Genomic DNA, 27,523 nt, shown 5'->3' with positions numbered 1-27,523 from the left:
CAGCTGTAATCAGGTACACAGCTGTAATCAGGTACACAGCTATAATCAGGTACACAGCTATAATCAGGTACACAGCTGTAATCAGGTACACAGCTGTAATCAGGTACACAGCTGTAATCCTGTAATCAGGTACACAGCTATAATCAGGTACACAGCTGTAATCAGGTACACAGCTGTAATCAGGTACACAGCTATGATCAGGTACACAGCTGTAATCAGGTACACAGCTATAATCAGGTACACAGCTAGCACAAGTGGCTAGCACTGTGGCTTCACAGCGCCAGGGTCCCAGGTTCGATTCCCGGCTTGGGTCACTGTCTGTGCGGAGGTCTGCATGTTCTCCCCGTGTGTGCGTGGGTTTCCTCCGGGTGCTCCGGTTTCCTCCCACAGTCCAAAGACGTGCAGGTTAGGTGGATTGGCCATGATAAATTGCCCTTAGTGACCAAAAAGGTTGAAGGGGTATTGGGTTATGGAGATAGGGTGGAGTGAGGGCTTAAATGGGTCGGTGCAGACTCGATGGGCCGAATGGCCTCCTTCTGCACTGTATGTTCTATGTTCCATATTTGAAGTATTGTGCACTCTAATTACTGAGAAAACATGGTGAAAGAAAGAATTTTGATCAATTTCACTAGTTTCCTGCTAGTTTTATTGGCAGTATGTTTGGTAATTTTCCTACTTCTTTAGTATAACTAAATTGGTATGGTCCCATTCTAGTCAAACATGATTTGCTGCTAATTTATGAATCAAATGTGAGTCAGCGTGACAGGGGAATTTGCAGATCTGACAAAGTATTATAACGGAAATGTGATATGACATGAATCTGACGCTGTTTTAGACAGGTTTTGCAAGTCTCACAGCATGGCACTTTACAGACTTTTAAAAATTCTTTCATGGGAATTGAGCATTGCTGGCGGGGCCAGTGTTTGTTGCCCATCCCTAATTGCCCTGGAGAAGGTGTTGCTAAGCCGCTTTCATGAACTGCTGCAGTGCATCTGTTGCTGGTACACCCACAGGGCTATTAGGGAAAGATTCTGACCCGGCGACTGTGAAGGTTCATTGATATAGTTACAAGTCAGGATGGTGAGTGACTTGGCAGGGAACCTACAGGTGGTGGAACTCCCATGTATCTGTTGCCCTTGTCCTTCTAGGTAATAGCGGTCACTGGATTGGACGGTGCTGTTGAAGGAGCCTTGGTGAGTTGCCGCAGCGCATCAAGTAGATGTTACTCATTGATGCCACTGCGCATCGGTGATGGAAGCAGTGAATGCTTAAGGTGGTGGATGGGGTGCTTTGTTCTGTGCTGAGATTCTTGAGTGTTGTTGGAGCTCCACGCTTCCTGGCATGTGGATAGTATTCCATCACACCCCTGACTTGTGCCTTATAAATGGTGGACAAGCTTTGAGGAATGGGGAGGTGAGTTACTTTCCCCATAATTCCCAGACCCTTAATTTCTCTTGTAGCCACAGTATTTATATGGCAGGATCAGCTCAACCCCTGGTTAACGGTAACTCCCAGCATGTTGACAGTGGGGGATCTAACAATGGTAACCCTACTGAACGCCAAGGGGAGATTATTTGATTATCTCTTGTTAGAGATGGCACTTGTGTGGCACAAATGTTATTTCCCACCTATCAGCTAAGTCTATATCACCTTTCATTCTACATATAGATCATGTTAGCAGAAGATATAACAATGCCTATTTGTGGTTTGCATTGTTTTTAAGGGAGTAAGGCAAGGCTGGGTGGCTTCTACTTTAATACTCGGAGTATCTGTGCGCTGTGCCAGATGACATTGGCAGAGTGTTAAATGGGTACTTCACATCTGTTTTCACTTCGGAGAAGGAGGATGTGGGTGCAGAATTCAGACAAAGGGACTGTGAGGTTTTGAGCAGTTTGACATCAAAATGTAAGAGGTATTAGGTGTTTTAAAATACATTAAGGTAGATAAGTCTCCTGGGCCTGATGGGATTTACCCCAGAATACTGAGGGAAGCAAGGGAGGAAATTGCTGGGGCCTTGACTGACATCTTTTTATCCTCATTGGCTACCAGTGAGATCCAGAGGACTGGAGAATAGCTAATATGGTACTGCTGTTTAAGAAAGGTGGCAAGGATAATCCTGGAAACTATAGGCCGGTGAGCCTCACATCGGATGTAGGTAAATTATTGGAGAGAATTCTTGGGGACAGGATTTATACCTATTTGAAAACAAATGGACTCATTAGCGATAGACAGCATGGTTTTGTGACGGAGAGGTCGTGCCTCATTAACCTGATCGAGTTTTCTGAGGAGGTGACAAAGATGATTAATGAGAGGAGGGAGCTTTTTGTCTCAAGTAGGCTTCAATGAATGGCAGATCTTTGTCAGATCTGCAAATTCCCCTGTCACGCTGACTCACTTCTCCGAAGTGAAAACATGGACTTCAGTAAAGCCTTTGACAAGGTGCCTCATGGCAGACTGGTACAAAAGGTGAAGTCACACGGGATCAGAGGTGAGGTGATAAGATGGATACAGAACTGGCTCGGCCACAGAAGGCAGAGGGTAGTAGTAGAAGGGTGTTTTTCTGAATGGAAGGTTGTGACTAGTGGTGTTCCACAGGGATCAGTGCTGGGGCCTCTGTTGTTAGTAGTATACATTAACGATTTGGAGGAAAATGTAGCTGGTCTGATTAGTAAGTTGTGGATATCACCAAGGTTGGTGGAGTGGCAGCTAGTGTTGAGGATTGTCTGAGGATACAGCAGGACATGATAGGTTGGAGACGTGGGCAGACAAATGGCAAATGGAGTTTAATCGGGACAAATGTGAGGTAATGCATTTTGGTAGGTATAACATAGAGGGGAAATATACCATAAATGGCAAAACTCTTCGGTCAAGGCAGCCTTGAGGAGCAGTTTATAGAATGTATCCGTGATAGTTTCCTAGAACAGTATGTAATGGAACCTACAAGGGAACAAGCGGTCCTAGATCTGGTCCTGTGTAATGAGACAGGATTGATTCAGGATCTCATAGTTAGGGATCCTCTCGGAAGGAGCGATCACAATATGGTGGAATTTAAAATACAGATGGAGGGTGAGAAGGTAAAATCAAGCACTAATGTTTTGTGCTTAAACAAAGGAGATTACAATGGGATGAGAGAAGAACTAGCTAAGGTAGACTGGGAGCAAAGACTTTATGGTGAAACAGTTGAGGAACAGTGGAGAACCTTCCAAGTGATTATTCACAGTGCTCAGCAAAGGTTTATACCAACAAAAAGGAAGGACGTGAAAAAGAGGGAAAGTCGACCATGGATATCTAAGGAAATAAGGGAGAGTATCAAATTGAAGGAAAAAACATACAAAGTAGCAAAGATCAGTGGGAGACTAGAGGACTGGGAAATCTTTAGGGGGCAACAGAAAGCTACTAAAAAAAGCTATAAAGAAGAGTAAGATAGATTACGAGAGTAAACTTGCTCAGAATATAAAAACAGATAGTAAAAGTTTCTACAAATACATAAAACAAAAAAGAGTGTCTAAGGTAAATATTGGTCCTTTAGAGGTTGAGAGGGGAGATTTAATAATGGGAGATGAGGAAATGGCTGAGGAACTGAACAGGTTTTTTGGGTCGGTCTTCACAGTGGAAGACACAAATAACATGCCAGTGACTGATGGAAATGAGGCTATGACAGGTGAGGACCTTGAGAGGATTGTTATCACCAAGGAGGTAGTGATGGGCAAGCTAATGGGGCTAAAGGTAGACAAGTCTCCTGGACCTGATGGAATGCATCCCAGAGTGCTAAAAGAGATGGCTAGGGAAATTGCAAATGCACTAGTGATAATTTACCAAAATTCACTAGACTCTGGGGTGGTCCCAGCGGATTGGAAATTAGCAAACCGTGACACCACTGTTTAAAAAAGGAGGTAGGCAGAAAGCAGATAATTATAGGCCAGTGAGCTTAACTTCGGTAGTAGGGAAGATGCTGGAATCTATCATCAAGGAAGAAATAGCGAGGCATCTGGATGGAAATTGTCCCATTGGACAGACGCAGCATGGGTTCATAAAGGGCAGGTCGTGCCTAACTAATTTAGTGGAATGTTTTGAGGACATTAACAGTGCGGTAGATAACGGGGTGCCAATGGATGTGGTATATCTGGATTTCCAGAAAGCCTTTGACAAGGTGCCACACAAAAGGTTGCTGCATAAGATAAAGATGCATGGCATTAAGGGGAAAGTAGTAGCATGGATAGAGGATTGGTTAATTAATAGAAAGCAAAGAGGGGATTAATGGGTGTTTCTCTGGTTGGCAATCAGTAGCTAGTGGTGTCCCTCAGGGATCAGTGTTGGGCCCACAACTGTTCACAATTTACATAGATGATTTGGAGTTGGGGACCAAGGGCAATGTGTCCAAGTTTGCAGACGACACTAAGATAAGTGGTAAAGCAAAAAGTGCAGACAATACTAGAAGTCTGCAGAGGTTATCCATTTTGGGAGGAATAACAGCAAAAGGGATTATTATTTAAATGATAAAATATTAAAACATGCTGCTGTGCAGAGAGACCTGGGTGTGCTAGTGCATGAGTCGCAAAAAGTTGGTTTACAGGTGCAACAGGTGATTAAGAAGGCAAATGGAATTTTGTCCTTCATTGCTAGAGGGATGGAGTTTAAGACTAGGGAGGTTCTGCTGCAATTGTATAAGGTGTTAGTGAGGCCACACCTGGAGTATTGTGTTCAGTTTTGGTCTCCTTACTTGAGATAGGACGTACTGGCACTGGAGGGTGTGCAGAGGAGATTCACTAGGTTAATCCCAGAGCTGAAGGGGTTGGATTACGAGGAGAGGTTGAGTAGACTGGGACTGTACTCGTTGGAATTTAGAAGGATGAGGTGGGATCTTATAGAAACATATAAAATTATGAAGGGAATAGATAGGAGAGATGCGGGCAGGTTGTTTCCACTGGCGGGTGAAAGCAGAACTAGGGGGCATAGCCTCAAAATAAGGGGAAGTAGATTTAGGACTGAGTTTAGGAGAAACTTCTTCACCCAAAGGGTTGTTAATCTATGGAATTCCTTGGCCAGTGAAGCAGTAGAGGCTCCTTCATTAAATGTTTTTAAGATAAAGATCGATCGTTTTTTGAAGAATGAAGGGATTAAGGGTTATGGTGTTCGGACCGGAAAGTGGAGCTGAGTCCACAAAAGATCAGCCGTAATCTCATTGAATGGTGGAGCAGGCTCGAGGGACCAGATGGCCTACTCCTGCTCCTAGTTCTTATGTTCTTAATATAGAAAGTCAGAGAGATCTGGGCGTGCAGGTTCACAGATCTTTGAAAGTGCCAACACAAGTGGACAAGGTAGTCAAGAAAGCATACGGAATGCTTGCCTTCATTGGACGGGGCATTGAGTATAAAAACTGGCAAGTCATGCTACAGTTGTATTGAACCTTGGTACGGCCGCACTTGGAATATTGCACACAATTCTGGTCGCCACACTATCAGAAGGATGTGGAGGCTTTGGAGAGAGTGCAGAGGTTTACCAGGATGTTGCCTGGTCTGGGGGGTGTTAGCTATGCAGAGAGGCTGAATAAACTCAGACTGTTTTCATGACGGAGGTTGAGGGGCGACCTGATAGAGATCTACAAGATTATAATAATTAATAATAATCTTTATTGTCACAAGTGAGCTTACATTAACACTGCAATGAAGTTACTGTGAAAAGCCCCTAGTCACCACATTCCGACGCCTGTTCGGATACACAGAGGGAGAATTCAGAATGTCCAAATGACCTAATAGCATGTCTTTCGGGACTTGTGGGAGGAAACCGGAGCACCCAGAGGAAACCCACCCCACAACGGGGAGAACGTGCAGACTCCGCACAGACAGTGACCCAAGCTGGGAATCGAACCTAGGACCCTGGTGCTGTGAAGCCCTAGTGCAAACCACTATGCTACCGTGCTGCCCTTATGATTATGAGGGGCATGGATAGAGTGGATGGGCAGACACTCTTTTCCAGGATGGAGGGGTCAGTCACCAGGGGGCACAGGCTTAAGGTCCGTGGGGCAAAGTTTAGAGGCGACGTGCGAGGCAGGTTTTTTTACACAGAGGGTGGTGAGTACCTGGAATGCTTTGCCGGGGGGGGTTGTGAGAGCAGATACAGGGCCAAAGGGCCTGTTCCTGTGCTGTATTGTTCTTTGTTCTTTGACATAGAGTGAGGAGATGCTGGAGGTTTTAGTAGGCTTAAAAGTGGACAAATCCTTAGGTCCAGATGAGTTATATCCCAGGCTGCTATGGGAGGCAAGGGAGGAAATTGCGGGGGCTCTTGATTCAAATTTTTAATTCCTCTCTGGCCATAGGGGACATAATAATAATTATTATAATCGCTTATTGAAGTAGGCTTCAATGAAGTTCCTGTGAAAAGCCCCTAGTCGCCACATTCTGGCGCCTGTTCGGGGAGGCCGGTATGGGAATCGAACTCGCACTGCTGGCATTGTTCTACATTACAAGCCAGTTGTTTAGCCCATTGTGCTAAACCAGCGTCTCGAATTCAGTTCACATACCAGTGGATTGGAGGATGGCGAATGTGGTTCCACTTTACAAAGCGGGTAGAAGAGATAAGCCAGGAAATTACAGGCCACTGAGTCTCACATCAATGGTGGGAAACTATTAGAGAAGATTCTGAAGGACAGAATCAATCTCCACTTGGAGAGACAATGGTTGGTCACGGACTGCCAGCATGGCTTTGTCAGAGGGAGGTGATTGAAGTTTTTGAGAAGGTGACCAGGTGTGTAGATGAGGGTAGTGCAGTTGATGTAGTTTATATGGATTTCAGCAAAGCCTTTGATAAGGTCCCACGTGGGAGACTGATAAAGAAGGTGAAAGCACCTGGGATCCAGGGTGAGGTGGCTCAGTGATAGGAGACAGAGGGTGTGGTAGAAGGCAGTTTGTGTGACTGGAGGCCGGTGTCCAGTGGCGTTCCATAAGGATCAGTGCTGGGGTCCTTATAGTTTGTGATATACACAAACAATACAGAAGAAAATAATAAGTACGTTTGCAGATGACACGAAGGTTGGTCAGGTGGTTGACAGTGACGAAGAAAGGTTAAAGAAGAATATATACGGATTGGTCAGATGGGCAGATCAGTGGCAGATGGAATTTAACCCTGAAAAGCGTGAAGTGATGCACTTTGGAAGGAGAAACCTGACAAGGGAGCATTCAATGAATGGCAGGACACTAGGAAGCTCAGAGAAACAGAAGGATCTTTGAATACTTGCCCACAGATGCCTGAAGGCGGCAGGACTGGTGAATATGTGATGATGGGCTGTTTAGGGGCTGTTACATAAAGGGGCTGTTTAGCACAGGGCTAAATCGCTGGCTTTGAAAGCAGACCAAGGCAGGCCAGCAGCACGGTTCGATTCCCGTAACAGCCTCCCCGAACAGGCGCCGGAATGTGGCGACTAGGGGCTTTTCACAGTAACTTCATTTGAAGCCTACTTGTGACAATAAGCGATTATTGGGATGGCTAAGAAGGCAAACGGGACTTTCACAGTAACTTCATTGCAGTGTTACTGTAAGCCTACTTGTGACAATAAAGATTATTGGGATGGTTAAGAAGGCAAACGGGACACTTACCATTATCAGTCAGGGCATAGATTATAAGCGCAGGGAGGTAATGTTGGAGCAGTACAGGACTTTGGTTAGGTCACAGCTGGAGTACAATGTTTGGTTCTGGCCACCGCACTATAGGAAGGATGTGATTGCACTGGAGAGGGTGCAGAGGGAGAGGGTGCAGAGGAGATTCACCAGGATGTTGTCTGGGATAAGCTCAGGTTGTTTTCTTTAGAGCAGAGAAGGCTGAGGAGTGCCTGATTAACGTGTATAAATGGGAGGTTATCCACTTCGGTAGCAAAAATATAAAAGCAGGTTATTATTTGAATGGGTGTAAATTGAGAGAGGTGGATACTCAGCGAGATCTCGGTGTCCTCGTGCATCAGTCGCTGAAAATATGCACGTAGGTACAGCAGGCAGTAAAGAAGGCAAATAGTATGTTGGCCTTCATAACAAGAAGGCCATAACAAGACAGAGATAGATAGGTTCTTGATTAATAAGGGGATCAGGGGTTATGGGGAGAAGGCAGGAGAATGGGGATGAGAAAATATCAGCCATGATTGAATGGCGGAGCAGACTCGATGGGCCGAGTGGCCTAATTCTGCTCCTATGTCTTCTGGTCTTATGTATAGGACACTGGTGAGGTCACACCTGGAGTATTGTGTGCAATTTGGTGTCCTTATCTAAGGAAGGATGTTCTTGCTATGGAGGGAGTGCAGCAAATGTTTACCAGGCTGGTTCCTGGGATGGCGGGAGTGTTATGAGGAGAGACTGTCCGGATTATATTCATTCGAGTTTGGAAGAATGAGAAGGGATCTCACAGAAACGTACAAAATTCTAACAGGATTAGACAGGGTAGATTCAGAAAGAATGTTCCTGATGGTGGGGGGAGTCCAGAATTAGGGGTCATAGTTTGAGGATAAGGGGTAAACCTTTTAGGATTGAGGTGAGGAGAAATGTCTTCACCCAGAGAGCGGTGAGTCTGTGGAATTCACTCCCACAGAAAGGTAGTTGAGGCCAAAATGTTGTGTAATTTCAAGAAGGAATTAGATATAGCTCTCGGGGCTAAAGGGATCCAGGGATATGGGAGAAAGTTGGGGTCAGGGTATTGAACTTGATGGTCAGCCATGATCATAATGAATGGCAGAGCAGGCTCGAAGGGCCGAATGGCCTCCTCCTGATTCTATTTTCTATCTTTCTAAGATTTGGAGGGGCATGGACAGGGTGGGTCGAAAGCTGCTGTCCCCTTTAATTGAAGGGTCGATAACAAGGGGGCATAATTTTAAGATGAAAGGCAGGGGGCGGAATTCTCTGAAAATGGGGCTATGTCCCACACGCCCGCGAGAAATCGGGCAGCAATCACTCTGGACTTTACCAGAGAAAGCCAAGAGTGATTCTCTATTTTGAATGGGGCTTGCAGAGCCCCAGAGTAGTCCGCGCAGCTCTGGCTGCCGATATGGGGCCCTGCACTTCCGGCCGCCTGTCTGCGCATGCGCAACATGGCACCCGCAAATGGCGGACACACACAGCAAGCCGGCCCCAACAATAAAGCCCCCCCCCCCCCCCCAGATTACACGCACCCGCCGATCGGTGGTCCCCGATCGGAACCCTGGCCGTCCTGGTGACGGATCCCCCTGCCCGCCCACCAGCACGGCCACGGACTGTGTCTGCAGCCACCACTCCGAGTGCCCGCCGGGTGGAACCATGAGGGAACCACGCCGGCGGGAACTCAGCCAGCTGCCGGCTGAGAATCGCCGCGGGGGGCTTTTTCAATGGCCCCCGACCGGCGCAGTGTCGACCGCGCGCGCGCGACTGGCGGTGATTCTCTGGTCAGCGGAGAATCGCGGGAAGGCGTCGGACCCGATCGCGGGTCTGACGCACCATTCTCTGCCCCCGCGCCGAGCGCGATTTCTGCACAGAGGCTCGGAGAATCCCGCCCAGGAGGTTTAGAGGGGATCTGAGGAAAATGTATTTCGCCCAGAGGGTGGTGGGAATCTGGAATGCACTCACTGCCTGGGAGGGGGGTGGGAATCTGGAATGCACTCACTGCCTGGGAGGGAGGTGGGAATCTGGAATGCACTCACTGCCTGGGAGGGGGGTGGGAATCTGGAATGCACTCACTGCCTAGGAGGGGGGTGGGAATCTGGAATGCACTCACTGCCTGGGAGGGGGGTGGGAATCTGGAATGCACTCACTGCCTGGGAGGGTGGTGGGAATCTGGAATGCACTCACTGCCTGGGAGGGTGGTGGGAATCTGGAATGCACTCAGTGCCTGGGAGGGGGGTGGGAATTTGGAATGCACTCAGTGCCTGGGAGGGTGGTGGGAATCTGGAATGCACTCACTGCCTGGGAGTGAGGTGGGAATCCGGAATGCATTCACTGCCTCGGAGGGGGGTGGGAATCTGGAATGCACTCAGTGCCTGGGAGGGTGGTGGGAATCTGGAATGCACTCACTGCCTAGGAGGGGGGTGGGAATCTGGAATGCACTCACTGCCTGGGAGGGGGGGTGGGAATCTGGAATGCACTCACTGCCTTGGAGGGGGGTGGGAATCTGGAATGCACTCACTGCCTGGGAGGGGGGTGGGAATCTGGAATGCACTCACTGCCTGGGAGGGTGGTGGGAATCTGGAATGCACTCACTGCCTGGGAGGGTGGTGGGAATCTGGAATGCACTCACTGCCTGGGAGGGGGGTGGGAATCTGGAATGCACTCACTGCCTGGGAGGGTGGTGGGAATCTGGAATGCACTCACTGCCTGGGAGGGAGGTGGGAATCTGGAATGCACTCACTGCCTGGGAGGGGGGGTGGGAATCTGGAATGCACTCACTGCCTAGGAGGGGGGTGGGAATCTGGAATGCACTCACTGCCTGGGAGGGGGGTGGGAATCTGGAATGCACTCACTGCCTGGGAGGGTGGTGGGAATCTGGAATGCACTCACTGCCTGGGAGGGTGGTGGGAATCTGGAATGCACTCAGTGCCTGGGAGGGTGGTGGGAATCTGGAATGCACTCAGTGCCTGGGAGGGTGGTGGGAATCTGGAATGCACTCACTGCCTGGGAGGGAGGTGGGAATCCGGAATGCATTCACTGCCTCGGAGGGGGGTGGGAATCTGGAATGCACTCAGTGCCTGGGAGGGTGGTGGGAATCTGGAATGCACTCAGTGCCTGGGAGGGGGGTGGGAATCTGGAATGCACTCACTGCTTGGGAGGGTGGTGGAAATCTGGAATGCACTCACTGCCTGGGAGGGGGGTGGGAATCTGGCATGCATTGAGTGCCTGGGAGGGTGGTGGGAATCTGGAATGCACTCACTGCCTGGGAGGGTGGTGGGAATCTGGAATGCACTCACTGTCTGGGAGGGGGTTGGGAATCTGGAATGCACTCACTGCCTGGGAGGGGGGGGGGGAGGAATCTGGAATGCCCTCACTGCCTGGGAGGGGGGTGGGAATCTGGAATGCACTCACTGCCTGGGAGGGTGGTGGGAATCTGGAATGCACTCACTGTCTGGGAGGGGGTTGGGAATCTGGAATGCACTCACTGCCTGGGAGGGGGGGGGAGGAATCTGGAATGCCCTCACTGCCTGGGAGGGGGGTGGGAATCTGGAATGCACTCACTGCCTGGGAGGGTGGTGGGAATCTGGAATGCACTCACTGCCTAGGAGGGGGGTGGGAATCTGGAATGCACTCACTGCCTGGGAGGGGGGTGGGAATCTGGAATGCACTCACTGCCTGGGAGGGGGGTGGGAATCTGGAATGCACTCACTGTCTGGGAGGGGGGTGGGAATCTGGAATGCACTCACTGCCTGGGAGGGTGGTGGGAATCTGGAATGCACTCACTGCCTGGGAGGGGGGTGGGAATCTGGAATGCACTCACTGTCTGGGAGGGGGGTGGGAATCTGGAATGCACTCACTGCCTGGGAGGGTGGTGGGAATCTGGAATGCACTCACTGTCTGGGAGGGGGGTGGGAATCTGGAATGCACTCACTGCCTGGAAGGGGAGGTGAGGCAGAAAACCTCAACAATCTTTGAAAAGTACTTGGCTGAGCATTTGGAATGTCAGAGAGTTCAAGTCTATGGGCCAAGTGCTGGGAAGTGGGGTTAGTGTTGCTGAGAGTTGCTTTTATTGTCAGTGCAGGTTTGATGGGCCACAGGGCCTCTTCTGTACGGTATTATTCTCTGGTATTTTAAATCAAGCCCCAGCCTTGAGTAAGAAAGGAGCAGACCTGATCATTACTGTAAGTATGAAATGAAAAGTGGACCAAATGAAATATTTATGTTCTTTGAAGGAGGAGTTGTTACAGATTTGATAAATCAGCAGGCCAGTGTTATAACACCTGTAATTAATGTGGTTTACCTGTATCGTAGCCATCTTTCAGTTCAGTTATAAATTCATGTGCATGAGCAGTCAGAGCAGCTTGCACAATTGAATTGATGGAACACTCCTCCAGGCCATACAAAATATTCTCTTGTATTGATCGGGCAAACAGCACTGGCTCCTGACCAACCATTGCAACCTTTAACAAGAAGTTTTATCAAAATGTTATGTACAAGGATACTGAACAGAAATGGGAAGTTCATCTCAACGAATTTACATAAATGACAATGGATTAAAATAATATCCTTTCATTACAAACACATAGAGCGGAATTCTCCCGATGAGAGGCTAAGTACTGACACCGGGACTGAGTGGGGGGGGGGTTTCACGGTCCCGATGGGGGTGCGACTGCCGGAGCCATTCAGGACATGCTAATGGGCCAACACTCTCGCCACGTAGTACTAGTGCAATTCCAATGCACGCCGACGTGTGATTCTCTGGGGTCGGGAATGCCACTTGAGAGCCTGACAAGCCACAGCTGCAGATAAGCCACTCCCCACACTGAACTCAGTGATTGGCCCGCCACTTTGAAAGGGTGCCCCAATCTCTAAGAGGGCTTGTCTCCCTACCATAGACAATGTCAACCCCCACACATATGGGCATTACCCCACACACCCCCAAGTGATGACACCCCACTCTGGGGTCACTGAAGCTTCCCTTTTCAGGCTGTCTCATGCACCCTTTCGGACCCCCCCCTTCCAGGAACCCCACCCTTCATCCCCCCCAACTTCCAAGGGCTCCTCATAACTGCCCTGCACCCCCCCCCCCCCCCTCCACCCCAAACCACCCTTTAGACCCTCTTTCATGGGCATGGTTCCCCTCAAGCCCTGACCCTTGGCAGTGCCTCCCGGGCACCCTGACACTGCCACCCTGGCAGTGTTGCTGCCGGCTTTGCTGGCTCCTATTTCCCTTGGTTCTATGTGACAGTGAAAACCAGAGCTCCAGGTTTTCTGTGCAGGGAATTCCATAATATCTGGAGAGAAAACTCGGCCGTGCAGCCGGAGAGCTACACACCAGTTTTTTCACCTCAGCCAGCTCTCTGTGCACTGAGTGCAAAGTTCCACCCGTGAAATAGAATCATAAATGACAGGCTGGACATTAAAAAGATTAGTAATCAAAAGCTAACACCTACCTTGGAGTGAAGATATTTATAATCATAATCTTGAACTGGGTGGCCATCTAATAAAATTTCACCAGCCTGTGGGTTGTAGAAATTCTCCACCAGCTGCACACAAGAGCTCTTCCCACTCCCTGAAACACCCACTAGAGCTGTAATTTCACCAGGATTTAGTGTGAAAGATGCATTCTGTAAAAGCAACATATGCTTGATTCTTGTTTACCAAAAACAAACAAAGTTAAGACTTCTAAAGTATTAACCACTTTAGCCACTTGCGCTAAACACACAAAACGAAAGGCCATCCATCTGAAACAGTAACTGTTTATCTCCGCAGGTGCTGACAGACCTGCTGAGCATTTCCAGCATTTTCTGTTTTTAACACATAAATGCACTTCATGCGTTGATATTTACTGAAGACAACTCCCACCAACCACAGAATTAAAACACATCTTACTGTTTTACCAACAAATGTGCAACAAGTTCACATTCTTCCACGATGTGACAGACCCACTAAAAATGCCCATTGTTCATTTTTTATTTACTCTTCAGAAATTTATCTGAATTCCCAATTCGCCACATGTGGCCAGTTGCACAGTTCCAGAGCAGCTCCTCTTGACAGACAGAGCTGTAAAATTACAACCTGCAAACCACTGAGACTTTAGGTAAGAATTTGTAACTATTCTGGGTGTAGCAGGGCTGAATTGGGTTGACGTCGTGGAGGCTGTTATGAATGTCTAGCTCTTGTCTCATGTTAATATTTTAGAGGTTATTAAAATTATGGACTTTAGAGATTGCCGGGACACCAACAGAAATGGGAGTGCGAGTGGTGACCCATGTTTGTTTAATAAAGTCAGTATAGAAAGGCGAGGGTTTTGTCACAGCAGGTGGGCTTATTTCCCATGCAAGCTGGAGACATGGACGCAATTTAATGGCCTTGTCACACCCAGCATGGTGACACGGCGAGGAGGCTGTTTAATCTCGCGAGAGGCCTCGTGAGATTTGCGACTCTCAAAACGTCTCACGAGATTTACTGGAATCTTGCGAGATGTTGCGATCTTGATCTCTCCCTCACTGGGCAAGATCCAGATTAACATATTTAAGTGAACCAAAGGCTTGTTTAATATGTCTGGGGCGCGGGAACCGTTGGGAGACCGTTTAGCACTGATTTCCACAAATGTGGACCAGAAACCCCTGGGGTTTCCCCTTGCACTCCTGCTGACACCCGGGCACCTTGGTACTGCCAGCCAGCACTTGGCAGTGCCACTGCCATGGTGCCTGGGGTGGCAGTACCAGGGTGCCCAGGTACAGGTTGCCCGTATCAAGGCTCGGGCCTGAGGGTGCCTTGTACTTAAGAGGTGGGGCGAGGGGGGGCTCGAGGACCCTATAAGAGGAGACAGTGGGTGGAGGGGGGAGGATCCAGAGGACGCAGTGGGGTGGCTGAGGGGAGTCGAAAGATCAGGCCGGCATTTAGAAATGGTGCCCCAATCCACGAATACTCTTCCTACGGTAATGAGTCAAATTTAATCAGCAGCCTAACTGTGCGCAAACATTTATCAGATAGTGATCACAACTTGATTGAATTCAATCTAGTATTTGAAAGTTATAAGCATGATTCAGATACAAGAATTTTAGACTTGGGAAAGGTTGACTTTAACAGGATGATACAGAGAATGTCCACGGGAAACTGGGAAGATCTGTTAATGGCAAAGATGCCGAACAATGACTTTGCCTTGGTGTTTACAGTTGAAAAGGAGGATAACTAGCCGCAGAGAGCTGGTTTAGCTCAGTGGGCTAGACAGCTGGTTTGTGATGCAGAACAAGGCCAGCAGCGAGGGTTCAATTCCCGTACCAGCTGAGATTCTGAATTCCCCCTCAGTGTAGCCAAACAGGCGCCGAAATGTGGCGACTAAGGGCTTTTCACAGTAACTTCATTGCAGTGTCAATGTAAGCCTACTTGTGACAATAAAAGATTATTATTAAGACCCGAAAAAATTAATAGTCGATAGAGGACAGGGACTTAATACAATTAACTTACGTACGGCATCAGTAACTAGGAAATGAATGGAACTAAAGAGTGACAGATTCCCAGGGCTTGACGGTTTCCATCTGAGGGTGTTAAAGGAAGTAGGGGAGCACATTGTAGATGCCCGAACTATAATCTTCCAGAGTTCCCGAGATTCGGGAGTAGCCCCTCTTGACATGAAAATTGCACATGTCACTCCATTGTTTAAGAAGGGGGAAACCAGGAAATTATAGTCCAGTTACCCAAACATCTGTGGTGGGGAATTGTTGGAGTCTATAATCAGGGATGGGGTAACTGAACACCTCAAAAAATGTTGATCGGTCGGGGAGAGCCAGCATGGATTCGTGATGGGAAGGTCATGCCCGACTAATCTTTTTTTTTAAACTTTCCAATTACGGGGCAATTTAGTGTGGTCATTCCACCTATCCTGCACATCTTTTGGGTCGATGTGGAGATGCCAGCCTCGGACTGGGTTGTGATGGTGAGACCCACGCAGACACAGGGAGAATGTGAAATCTCCACACGGACAGTGATCTGGGATTGAACCTAATTCTTCATCGCCTTGAGGCAGCAGTGCTAGCCACTGCACCACCTTGTCGCCCCATGCCTGACTAATCTTATTGAATTTTTTGACGAGGTGACTAAGGGTAGTGGATGCGGGGATGTCCATGGATGTTATTTATATGGACTTCCAGAATGCATTTGCTAAAGTCCCACATAAGAGACTGTTATCTAAAGTGGAAGCCCACGGAGTTGAGGGCAAATTACTGACATGGTTGGCAAATTGGTTGAGTGGCAGGCGACAGAGTGGGGTTAATGGATAATTATTCAAATTGGCAGGAGGTGACTAGTGGTGTACCACAGGGATCTGTGTAGCGGCCTCAATTATTCACATTGTTCATTAATTACTTGGATGATGGAATAGAACAAAGAATAGTAGGGCAGCACGGTAGCAGTGGTTAGCACTGTGGCTTCACAGCGCCAGGGTCCCAGGTTCGATTCCCCGCTGGGTCACTGTGACGAATGTGAACTAACAGAATCAGACCGGCCTATGTTTACATTACAGTAACTAATATCTCTAAAGTAACTATTTTATATCACATTCGTCAATTGTCTGTGCGGAGTCTGCACGTTCTCCCCGTGTCTGCGTGGGTTTCCTCCGGGTGCTCCGGTTTCCTCCCACAGTCCAAAGACGTGCAGGTTAGGTGGACTGACCATGCTAAATTGCCCTTAGTGTCCAAAAAGGTTAGGAGGGGTTATTGGGTTACGGGGATAGGGTGGAAGTGAGGGCTTAATGTGGGTCGGTGCAGATTCGATGGGCCGAATGGCCTTCTTCTGCACTGTATGTTCTATGTTCTAACAATACAGCATAGGAACAGGCCCTCCACGGCTGTACCGGTAATAAAAAGTCATATACCTCAATTGCTGATGATACAAAGTTAGGTGGCATTGTAGACAGCCTAGATGGTAGGATAGAATTACAAGGGAATATTGACAGACTAGGTGAGTGGGCAAAATTGTGGCAGATGGAATTCAATGTGAGCAAGTGTGAGGTTATCCATTTTGGACCAAAAAAGGATAGAGCAGAGTACTTCCTAAATGGAAAGAGGTTAGGTACAGTGGGTGTCCAAAGAGATTTGTTGGTTCAGGTGCATAGATCCTTAAAATGCCAGGAATAGGTGCAGAAAATAATCAAAAAGGCTAATGGAATGGTGGCCTATATATCTGGAGTATAAAGACACAGAAGTTCTGCTGCAGATATCCTGGTTAGACCCCACTTGGAGTCACTGTGAGCAGTTCTGGGCACCACACCTTAGGAAAGGTATTTTTGTCTTGGAGGGAGTGCAAGGAAGGTTTGCAACAATGATACCTGGACTACAGACGTTAGGTTACGAGGGGCGATTACACAAATTATAATAATAATCTTTATTGTCACAAGTAGGCTAACATTAACACTGCAATGAAGTTACTGTAAATAGCCCCTAGTCGCCACATTCCGGCGCCTGTTCAGGTACACAGAGGGAGAATTCAGAATGTCCAAATGATCTAACAGCATGTCTTTTGGGACTTGGGAGGAAACCCACGCAGACACGGGGAGAACGTGCAGACTCCACACAGACAGTGACCCAAGCCAGAAATCGAAACTGGGAATCTGGTGCTGTGAGATCTTGAAGAGCATGTGTGCTGACGACAGACTGTGAAGAAAGCATCTTGCAGCCTCAGAGACCCTGCTACAACAGTGGATGTTTGTGGAAATTTTAATGGAATTTGTATAGAGAAAATCTGTGAGAATTGTTGCTCCCCTGATCATAAAGGTACACATAGAACACGAAGATATGATTGATCTAAGAATTTATTCTTGACATGCTGGATGGTAACCATACATTTCTGTGTACAAACAATTCTGTCTACGCTCAGTGAAGGTAAGGGTTTACTGTCCCCTTGTTCGTCTTACTACCAAGTGCCCGTGTCTCGTCCGTCCCCCGGTATATATATGTCTGTATGGATGTCTGGTTCCAAAGGTGGTCATAACTGTCCCCACATGTATTGGTCAGTGGCTACGTACACTGGTGCTGTTATATACAAACATATACATTGGTGCATCTATGTACAGTTATACATAGATATGACTATTTATGCGCATATCACCACAAGAACTATTGCCAAAAATTGTATTTAATTTTGAGTTTAACTAAGCAGAAATCTTTTGGGAACTGTTTGTAAACCTGTTAATTGTAAATGTTTCGATTTAATATTTGTAGCGCACAATGACTTACGAGAGACGAGAAGTGATGAAGTCGATCTAGGCTTTATTAAGCGATGCTTGTCCCCAGCAGCTCAGCAATAGAATGAAGCTGCGGGGAGAAGCTCGGGTTCTTATACTCCGCCTTCAGGGCGGAGCCAGGAGTCGGCAGCCAACCAGGACCTGGGATCTGTCAGCCAATAGCATCTCGGCTTCACAGTCCCACATGACCCCTAATACATACCACCACATTCACCCCTTGTTAAAAAGGAACCCGGCGGGGTGGTGGTTCGCATGGTGGTAGGGGTTTACAAGGCTGGCCCTGGAAGGAAAATTTCGGACAGTTTTACTACAGTTTTAGCCCTACACTGGGCTATGTACAGGTTTGTGCGAACTATTTACAATATTAGCAAAAAAAATTTTTGTTACAACAACATTCTTGGTGTCACGCGGATTCCACGAGTCGAGCGGGCGGTCTGGTCTTCCTCGTCGATTGCCTCAGCCCCGGTGGTGGTGCAGGTGCTTGCTCAGGCGTTGTCGTCTCCGGCGTTTCGGTGTTTGTTCCTGTTTTACTCCTGGGCGGGCACGGGAGGAGGACCGATACCCCCGGGAAGGGGGCGGTCGCGGGGTGCGCCGGTGGCAGGGAGGGGATGATCGGTGTCGAGGGGGGGTGTGTGTGTTGCCGGCGGGCGCCAGGTCCCGCAGGGAGACCGTGCCCTGTCGGCCGTCGGGGTACGCCACGTAGGCGTACTGCGGGTTCGCGTGGAGAAGGTGAACCCTCTCGACCAACGGGTCCGATTTGTGCGCCCGCACATGTTTCCGGAGCAAGATGGGTCCTGGGGCCGCCAGCCAGGTCGGCAGCGACGTTCCGGAGGAGGACTTCCTGGGGAAGACAAGGAGGCGCTCATGAGGCGTTTGGTTAGTGGTGGTACACAGCAGTGACCGGATGGAGTGGAGAGCGTCCGGGAGGACCTCCTGCCACCGTGAAACTGGGAGATCCCTGGACCGTAGGGCCAGGAGGACGGTCTTCCAGACCGTGCCGTTCTCCCTCTCTACTTGCCCGTTCCCCGGGGGTTGTAGCTGGTCATCCTGCTCGAGGCTATGCCCTTGCTGAGCAGGAACTGGCGCAGCTTGTCACTCATGAATGAGGACCCCCTGTCGCTATGGATATACGCGGGGCAACCGAACAGTGTGAATATGGTGCCAAGGGCTTTAATGACTGTGGCCGCTGTCATGTCGGGGCACGGGGTGGTGAAGGGGAAACGAGAGTACTCGTCCACCACGTTCAGGAAGTATGCGTTGCGGTCGGTGGAGGGGAGGGGCCCTTTGAAATCCAAACTGAGGCGTTCAAAGGGGCGGGAAGCCTTGATCAGATGCGCTCTATCCGGCCTGAAAAAATGCGGTTTGCACTCAGAGGTCCTCGTGGAGGGCTTGGAGACGGTCTATTTGTGCATTGGCACATGTGCCGCGGGATAGGGCATCGGTCGGCTCGTTCAGCTTTCCGGGACGATACAAGATCTCATAGTTGAAGGTGGAGAGCTCGATCCTCCACCTTAAGATCTTGTCATTTTTAATTTTGCCCCGCTGTGCATTATCGAACATGAAGGCTACGGGGAGAAGCTCGGGTTCTTATACTCCGCCTTCAGGGCGGAGCCAGGAGTCGGCAGCCAACCAGGACCCGGGATCTGTCAGCCAATAGCATCTCGGCTTCAGAGTCCCACATGACCCCTAATACATACCACCACAATATTTAAAAGCTCCAAAAAGTGGTTGAAATTCTTGGTCCTGGCCACTTCCGGGTGCGGCTATGCAGAGCTAGGTCGCATATTCGGTAGCTCCCGCTTGGAACGGACTTTTGGGCTCTTTTACAGGGCCCCCACGGCATTTGTTTGACATTTCCCGGTGTGGCAATAAGACTGCAGCATTCCCCTGACAGTGTCCCCCAGGAATGGTATGTCTTTTGGCTACCAGACCCGGCAGAAACAGTAAAGGATTTGGCTTTGGCTGCAGGTTTAGACAAAAGCCTCTTCCAGCATGCAGGCGGGGGAAGGGCAAGCTTAAAGCTGCAATCTGACTTGACTCTATCAAAGGTGAATTCTAGCAGCAGAGGGAACAACTGTGAAAAGATCTACCAAGGCCATTGAAGAAGCAGGGACGAGGCTTCCGGTGGCGGCCATGGAGGAGTAGGTCGCACATTCGGCAGCTCCCGTCTGGAACTGACTCTCAGACCTTTTTCAGGAGTTTCCATAGACTTTTTAAACGGACCAGAAGTGTAACGGCCAGAGGAGCGGCACTGGAGCGACGGGGGAAGCGAGGGAAAGAAAACAAAATGGCGGCGGCCAGGGACAAAGGGGAGCTGCAGGAGTTCATCAAGCGCTGCTTCGAGGAGCAGCGCGAGGAGATGCGCAAGGAGATGTTGGCGCCTATGCTTTCGGCAATTGAAGGACTCGGGATCATCCAGAAGGTCCACGAAGCTAAGATCCAGGAGGTACAGAAAAGAGTCAGTCAGAACGAGGACGAGCTCGTGGGCCTGGCGGTGAGTGTGGAGCAGAACGAGGCGCTACACAAGAGGTGGGCGGGAAGACTCGAAGACCTGGAGAACAAGTCGAGGAGAAAGAATCTGCGAATCCTGGGTCTCCCTGAGGGAGTGGAGGGGGCTGATGCCGGGGCATACGCGAGCACGATGCTCGAGGCGATGATGGGCACGAAGGCCCCTTCGAGGCCGCTGGAGTTGGACGGGGCACATCGGGTGCTGGCGAAGAAGCCCCAGGCAAATGAGCCGCCAAGAGCGATGGTGGTGAGGTTCCACCGGTTCACGGACAGAGAGTGGGTCCAGAGATGGGCCAAGAAGGAGCGGAGCAGTAAGTGGGACAATGCAGAGATCCGAATATACCCGGACTGGAGCACGGAGATTGCAAAGCGGAGAGCGGGTTTCAACCGGGTCAAAGCGGCGTTGTACCGGAAAGAAGTGAAATTCGGAATGCTGCAGCCAGCGCGACTGTGGGTCACATACAAGGGCCAACACTATTACTTCGAAACGCCTGAAGAGGCATGGACCTTTGTACAAGCCGAAAAGTTGGACTCTAACTGAGGGTTTGTGATGGTAGGGGGGATGTTTGAGGTTTGATGTGTGATGGTTGTTGTATATAGGGGGTCAATCACACGCAGGAAATGTTACATGGGCTGGGGGAGAGAGACAAGGCCGCGACAGGAGCTGCGCCAGAGGGGGTGGAGCGGGCTTTGGAAAGCGCGGGGTGTTTTCCCGCGCACGGGAAGAAAGGCGGGAAGGGGAACGAAGGAATGCATATGGATTGGGAGACTCCCACGTGGGGAGGTCAATGGGACAGCGGGGGAAGCCGAGGTCAGCGGGCGTCAGCTGACTTACGGGAGTGACATGGGGGGAGCAAAAAAGCTAGACAGGGGTCTAGGGGGGCAGGAAGTGGGGGGGAAAGGGTTGCTGCTGCACTGTCTGAAAGGGAATGGGACACAGAAGAGGTGGCCGGGACGGGGATCCCCCCTCTGGGGGACTGGAGGGTGAGGGAGGCGTGGACACGGGACTGGCCCAGAAAAGGAGATGGCTAGTCGGCGGGTCGTGGGGGGGGGGGGGTGAGAGCCCCTCCAATCCGGCTAATAACGTGGAATGTGAGGGGCCTGAATGGGCCGGTGAAGAGGGCTCGAGTGTTCGCGCACTTAAAGGGACTGAAGGCGGACGTGGCCATGCTCCAAGAGACACACCTGAAGGTGGCGGACCAGGTCAGGCTAAGAAAGGGATGGGTAGGACAGGTATTCCACTCGGGACTGAACGCGAAGAATAGAGGGGTGGCAATATTGGTGGGAAAGCCAAGACTATTGTAGCGGACAATGGAGAGCGATATGTAATGGTGAGCGGTAGGCTGCAAGGGATGTGGGTGGTGTTGGTAAACATATACGCCCCGAACTGGGATGATGCAGGATTCATGAAGCGCATGTTGGGGCGCATTCCGGACCTGGAGATAGGAGGCCTGATAATGGGAGTGTTGGATCCAGCACTGGACCGCTCCAAATCAAGGACTGGAAAGAGGCCGGCGGCGGCCAAGGTACTTCGGGGGTTTATGGATCAGAGGGGGGGGACCCATGGCGGTTTGCAGGGCCGCAGGCCAGGGAATTTTCTTTCTTCTCCCATGTACACAAAGCCTACTCCCGGATAGATTTCTTTGTTCTGGGTAGGGCGCTCATCCCGAGGGTGGAGGGGACGGAGTATTCGGCTATCGCTGTTTCGGACCATGCCCCACACTGGGTGGAACTGGAGCTGGGAGAGGAGAGGGACCAACGCCCGTTGTGGCGGCTGGATGTGGGACTGCTGGCGGTCGAGGTGGTGTGTGGGAAGGTGAGGGGGTGTATCGAAAGGTACTTGGAGGCCAACGACAACGGGGAGGTGTGGGTGGGGGTGGTATGGGAGGCGCTGAAGGCGGTGATCAGGGGAGAGCTAATTTCCATTAGGGCTCATAGGGAGAAGACAGAGGGTATGGAAAGGGAGAGGTTAGTGGGGGAGATTTTGAGAGTGGACAGGAGATACGCAGAGGCCCCGGAGGAAAGATTACTGGGGGAAAGACGACGGCTCCAGACGGAGTTTGACCTGTTGACCACAGGGAAGGCGGAGGCACAGTGGAGGAAAGCGCAGGGGGTGACCTACGAGTATGGGGAAAAGGCTAGTCGGATGCTGGCACACCAGCTCCGTAAGAGGATGGCAGCGAGGGAAATAGGGGAGTCAAAGATGGAAGGGGAGCCACGGTTCGGAGTGCGACGAAAATAAACGAGGTATTCAAGGCCTTTTATGAAGAGCTGTACAGATCCCAGCCCCCAGCGGGGGAAGAGGTGATGATACGATTCCTAGATCAGCTGAGATTCCCGAGGGTGGAGGAGCAAGAGGTGGCTGGTTTGGGGGCACCAATTGGGTTGGAGGAGCTGAGCAAGGGTTTGGGGAGCATGCAGGCAGGGAAGGCCCTGGGACCGGATGGATTCCCGGTGGAGTTCTACAGGAAGTGCGCAGACCTGTTGGCCCCGCTACTGGTGAGGACCTTTAATGAGGCAAGAGAGGAGGGGACCCTGCCCCCGACAATGTCGGAAGCGACAATTTCTTTGATCCTAAAGCGGGACAAGGACCCACTGCAATGTGGATCGTACAGGCCGATCTCGCTCCTCAATGTGGATGCAAAGTTGCTGGCAAAAGTGCTGGCCACGAGGATCGAGGACTGTGTCCCGGGGGTAATCCACGAGGACCAGACGGGATTTGTAAAGGGCAGGCAACTAAACACCAATGTGCGGCGGCTCTTAAACGTGATAATGATGCCATCGGAGGAGGGAGAGGCGGAGATAGTGGCAGCTATGGACGCAGAGAAGGCCTTTGACCGAGTAGAGTGGGAGTACCTCTGGGAGGTGCTGCGCAGGTTTGGGTTCGGGGTAGGGTTTATCAATTGGGTTAAGCTCCTTTACAGAGCCCCGATGGAGTGTAGTGACGAACCGGCGGAGGTCGGAGTACTTTCGACTGTACCGAGGGACGAGGCAGGGGTGCACCCTGTCCCCCCTGTTGTTCGCATTGGCGATCGAACCATTGGCCATGTCATTGAGGGAGTCTAATAAATGGAAGGGGGTGGTCCGAGGGGGAGAAGAGCATCGAGTGTCGCTATATGCGGATGACCTGTTGCTGTACGTGGCGGATCCAATGGAGGGGATGGTGGAGGTCATGCAGACTCTCAGGGAGTTTGGGGAGTTTTCGGGCTATAAGCTCAATGTAGGGAAGAGTGAGCTCTTTGTATTACAGGCGGGGGACCAAGAAAGAGGGATAGGGGACCTACCGCTGAGGAGGGCGGAGGGGAGCTTTCGGTATCTGGGGATCCAGATAGCCAGGAGTTGGGGGACCCTACATAAACTGAATCTGACAAGGTTGGTGGAGCAAATGGAGGAGGATTTCAAAAGATGGGACATGTTACCGCTCTCGCTGGCGGGTAGAGTGCAGTCGGTCAAAATGGTGGTCCTTCCGAGGTTTCTGTTTGTGTTTCAGTGCCTTCCCATCGTGATCACTAAGGCCTTTTTTAAGAGAGTAGGCAGGAGTATTATGGGGTTTGTGTGGGCGAATAAGACCCCGAGAGTAAGGAGAGGGTTCCTGGAACGAAGTAGGGACCGAGGAGGGTTGGCGCTGCCAAACCTGGGGAGCTACTACTGGACAGCAAATGTGGCGATGATCCGCAAGTGGGTTATGGAGGGAGAGGGGGCGGCATGGAAGAGGATGGAGATGGCGTCCTGTAAAGGAATGAGCCTGGGGGCGTTGGTGACGGCACCGCTGCCGCTCTCACCGACAAAGTATATCACGAGCCCGGTGGTGGCGGCAACGCTAAGGATCTGGGGCCAGTGGAGACGGCACTGGGGTGCAATGGGAGCATCGGTGTGGTCCCCGATCAGGAGTAACCACCGGTTTGTCCCGGGGAAGATGGACGGGGGGGTTCCAGAGCTGGCATCGGGCGGGGATTGGAAGAATGGGGGACCTGTTCATCGACGGGACGTTTGAGCCTAGGGGCACTGGAGGAGAAGTTCGAGTTACCCCCGGGAAATGCCTTTAGATATATGCAGGTGAGGGCTTTTGTGAGGCGACAGGTGAGGGAATTCCCGTTGCTCCCTGCACAAGAAGTTCAAGATAGGGTGATCTCGGGTGTATGGGTCGGGGAGGGCAAGGTGTCGGAAATACACCAGGAGTTGAAAGAAGAGGGGGAAGCGCTGGTAGAAGAGTTGAAGGGTAAATGGGAGGATGAGCTGGGGGAGGAGATCGAGGAAGGTCTGTGGGCTGATGCCCTAGGTTGGGTTAATTCCTCCTCCTCGTGTGCCAGGCTCAGCCTGATACAATTTAAGGTGGTCCACAGAGCGCACTTGACGGGGGCGAGGTTGAGTAGGTTCTTTGGGGTAGAGGACAGATGTGGAAGGTGCTCAGGGAGCTCGGCGAACCATATCCATATGTTTTGGTCATGCCCGGCACTGGAGGGGTTCTGGAGAGGAGTGGCGGGAGCAATATCTCAGGTGGTGAAAGTCCGGGTCAAGCCAAGCTGGGGGCTAGCAATATTTGGAGTAGTGGATGAACCGAGAGTGCAGGAGGCGAAAGAGGCCAGCATTCTGGCCTTTGCGTCCCTAGTAGCCCGGTGAAGGATCTTGCTAATGTGGAAGGAGGCGAAGCCCCCCAGCCTGGAGGCCTGGATGAATGATATGGCTGGGTTCATAAAGTTGGAGAGGATTAAGTTTGCCTTGAGAGGGTCTGTGCAGGGGTTCTACAGGCGGTGGCAACCGTTCCTAGACTATCTCGCGGAGCGTTAGAGGAAGGTCGGTCAGCAGCAGCAGCAACCTTGGGGGGGGGGGAGACATCGTGGGAGGGGGGGGGAAAGGGGAGACTGCCTGGGAGGGTGGATGAGCAAGAGATAACATGAAGGGTTGGGGAAACTGGCACGTACGGGTGAGGGCCGGTGTACAAAGCTGTGTAAATATATCATTTTGCCATGTATATATCTTGCTCTGCGCGATTTCTCTTTTTTTTTGTTACGGGGGGATGGGGGGGTTATTGTTTGTAAGGGAGAAAAAATGTGTTAAAAAACTTTAATAAATATATTTTTTTTAAAAAGAAATTCTAGGTCCTGACTTCAGTGCAGATGTCTTCTCATTCTAAAATACAAATTGCAAACGATTGTGAAAGCTGGTCCATGTTTCCCTTTGGGATTTGGGAAGCCGACCAATTGCCACCTGCCACATCATAGCCATGTAGAATGCCGGTGAGGCTAAATCCCGCTTTTAATTTTGTGAGGCTGGAAGATTGCCTGGTTTTAAACTAGCGGAAGAATCTAAAGTGGCCCTCACAGAGCCTTGTCCCCAAAAAAGCAACAACAAACAGATTCGCTTGGATGTGTGAAAGTGAGCAGAACAAGGGACTCGAGCATCCACAGTTAAATAAGCTGAATTAAAGTTTTAGCTTTGAGAACAGCTGTAAATGAGGACAATTCTCTAGAGGACTATGGCATACTGAGAGGTAACCCCTACTGAGGTAAATAACTTTGAGATTGGTGTGACTTACAAGAGAATTGTTGAGGCAAGTAAGAAATAAACCTGAATGCGTAACATATATAGTTATAAACTATGTTAATAAACAAAACAGGTGTGATTAACTTAAGTCTTTAATATAAAATAAAGTTTGGGTTTTGGTTTTGGTTAAAACAAGTGAGATCTTGTGGCATAGATTTGTTTGGTTAAAATGAGGTATTTTGATTTCTATTTGAACATTAATGGCCCCTAACCCAATTGTAACGCCATTGTCTGCTGTTTCCCGAAATTGTCCTGAAAGATGTGCTTGTTAGGTCATTTGGACATTCTGAATTCTCCCTCTATGTACCCGAACAGACTAGGGGCTTTTCACAGTAACTTCATTGCAGTGTTACTTGTGGCACTAATAAAGATTATTTTTCTTCTAAAAGCGGACCTAAATGTTGCCCTGAATTTTCATTGCTGCGGGCCCTTCATCATAGCTTCCTGTAAAAGAGTGGTCATTCCAAATTTCTAATCTGACATAAATCCACCCAAGAGATATGTAGTGTAGCCACCTGAATTGGCCAACTCCCGATTTAAAATGGCGAACGGCAAAGGCTGATAGGAAAGTCAGCCAACAGAGACAGAAACCAGCAGGTGCAGGTTTGCTGTGTATTTAACTCTGCAAAGGGCCAGACAACATCGATACCAGCGACCATCAGCACAACAACGTAGCAGCCATCTACATACTGATGAGCAATCCCCGGGAACAATAAGTAACATTTGGGACACACAAAGCAAAGCCAGACTCCCCGGCGCCAGCAGGAGCCTACACAAAGGGAGGTGAACGAGCACCTCAAGACCGCCCATCGATCAGGGAACCGCTCCAGTATTGGAGAAATCGAACCAAGCGATTGGAACAAAGTCCAATCACCTAGAACCCGGTACAGGGTCCGCCCCGAAAGGCGGGAAGCCCCTGGGGACTATAAGAGTTAAGCCCCAAGTTCAAATCTCTCTCTTCATCTCTCCGTCCTGCCCGGGTCACCCAGCAACGCGAACCAACCTTGACCATGACCGGTGCAGTGACCACTGAAAGAAGTAAGTCTTAATTCAACGCTCGCTACGAGATAGGCGCTCCTAGCTACCAACCTGTACCAACTTCGAATCCCGCAGACTCGGAACCCGAACGAAAGGCCATTTGTTCCCCTGACCTGGTGGGCCAGTCCAAAGTTAAGTATAGGCCTGTTAGTTGTAGAAGTAGCTTAAACGTAGAATTGGTGCATGAGTAGCGATTACTGTGTATAATAAATGAAATGAAATGAAAATCGCTTATTGTCACAAGTAGGCTTCAATGAAGTTACTGTGAAAAGCCCCTAGTCGCCACTTGATTTGATTCTTACTAATCGGTGTATTGAGTTATTGATCATTACTTGGACTTGAACCTCGTGGCGGTATCATAAAGATACCTGGCGACTCGAGAGAAAAGGTTATAAAACAGAGCCAATTGAACCAACCAAAAGTTAGCAACAGTAGGTGGCTTTAGCAAAATTTTAGTTGGACATACTGGCACGGTGACATAGTGGTTAGCACTGCTGCCTCACAGTGCCAAGGCCCGAGTTTAATTCCGATCTCGGGTAATTGTCAGTATGGAGTCTGTACGCTCTCCCAG

General features: G+C 50.0%; 1 protein-coding gene across 1 annotated transcript in view; it reads right to left on the bottom strand.

The window, feature by feature from the left end:
* abcb9 (ATP-binding cassette, sub-family B (MDR/TAP), member 9) overlaps positions 1-27,523 on the bottom strand; it is a 140,302-nt gene that overhangs the window by 5,695 nt on the left and 107,084 nt on the right. The window contains exons 8-9 of the mRNA XM_072516605.1: positions 13,070-13,243; positions 11,917-12,076 (exon numbers count right to left, since the gene is read on the bottom strand). Coding sequence (XP_072372706.1) covers positions 11,917-12,076; positions 13,070-13,243 — 334 coding nt within the window. The remainder of the gene's footprint in view (positions 1-11,916; positions 12,077-13,069; positions 13,244-27,523) is intronic.

Source organism: Scyliorhinus torazame, chromosome 1, assembly GCF_047496885.1.
Source record: "Scyliorhinus torazame isolate Kashiwa2021f chromosome 1, sScyTor2.1, whole genome shotgun sequence".
Lineage (NCBI taxonomy): Eukaryota > Metazoa > Chordata > Chondrichthyes > Carcharhiniformes > Scyliorhinidae > Scyliorhinus > Scyliorhinus torazame.
The sequence above is the reverse complement of the archived record's forward strand: the minus strand, read 5'-3'. Positions and strand labels throughout refer to the sequence as shown.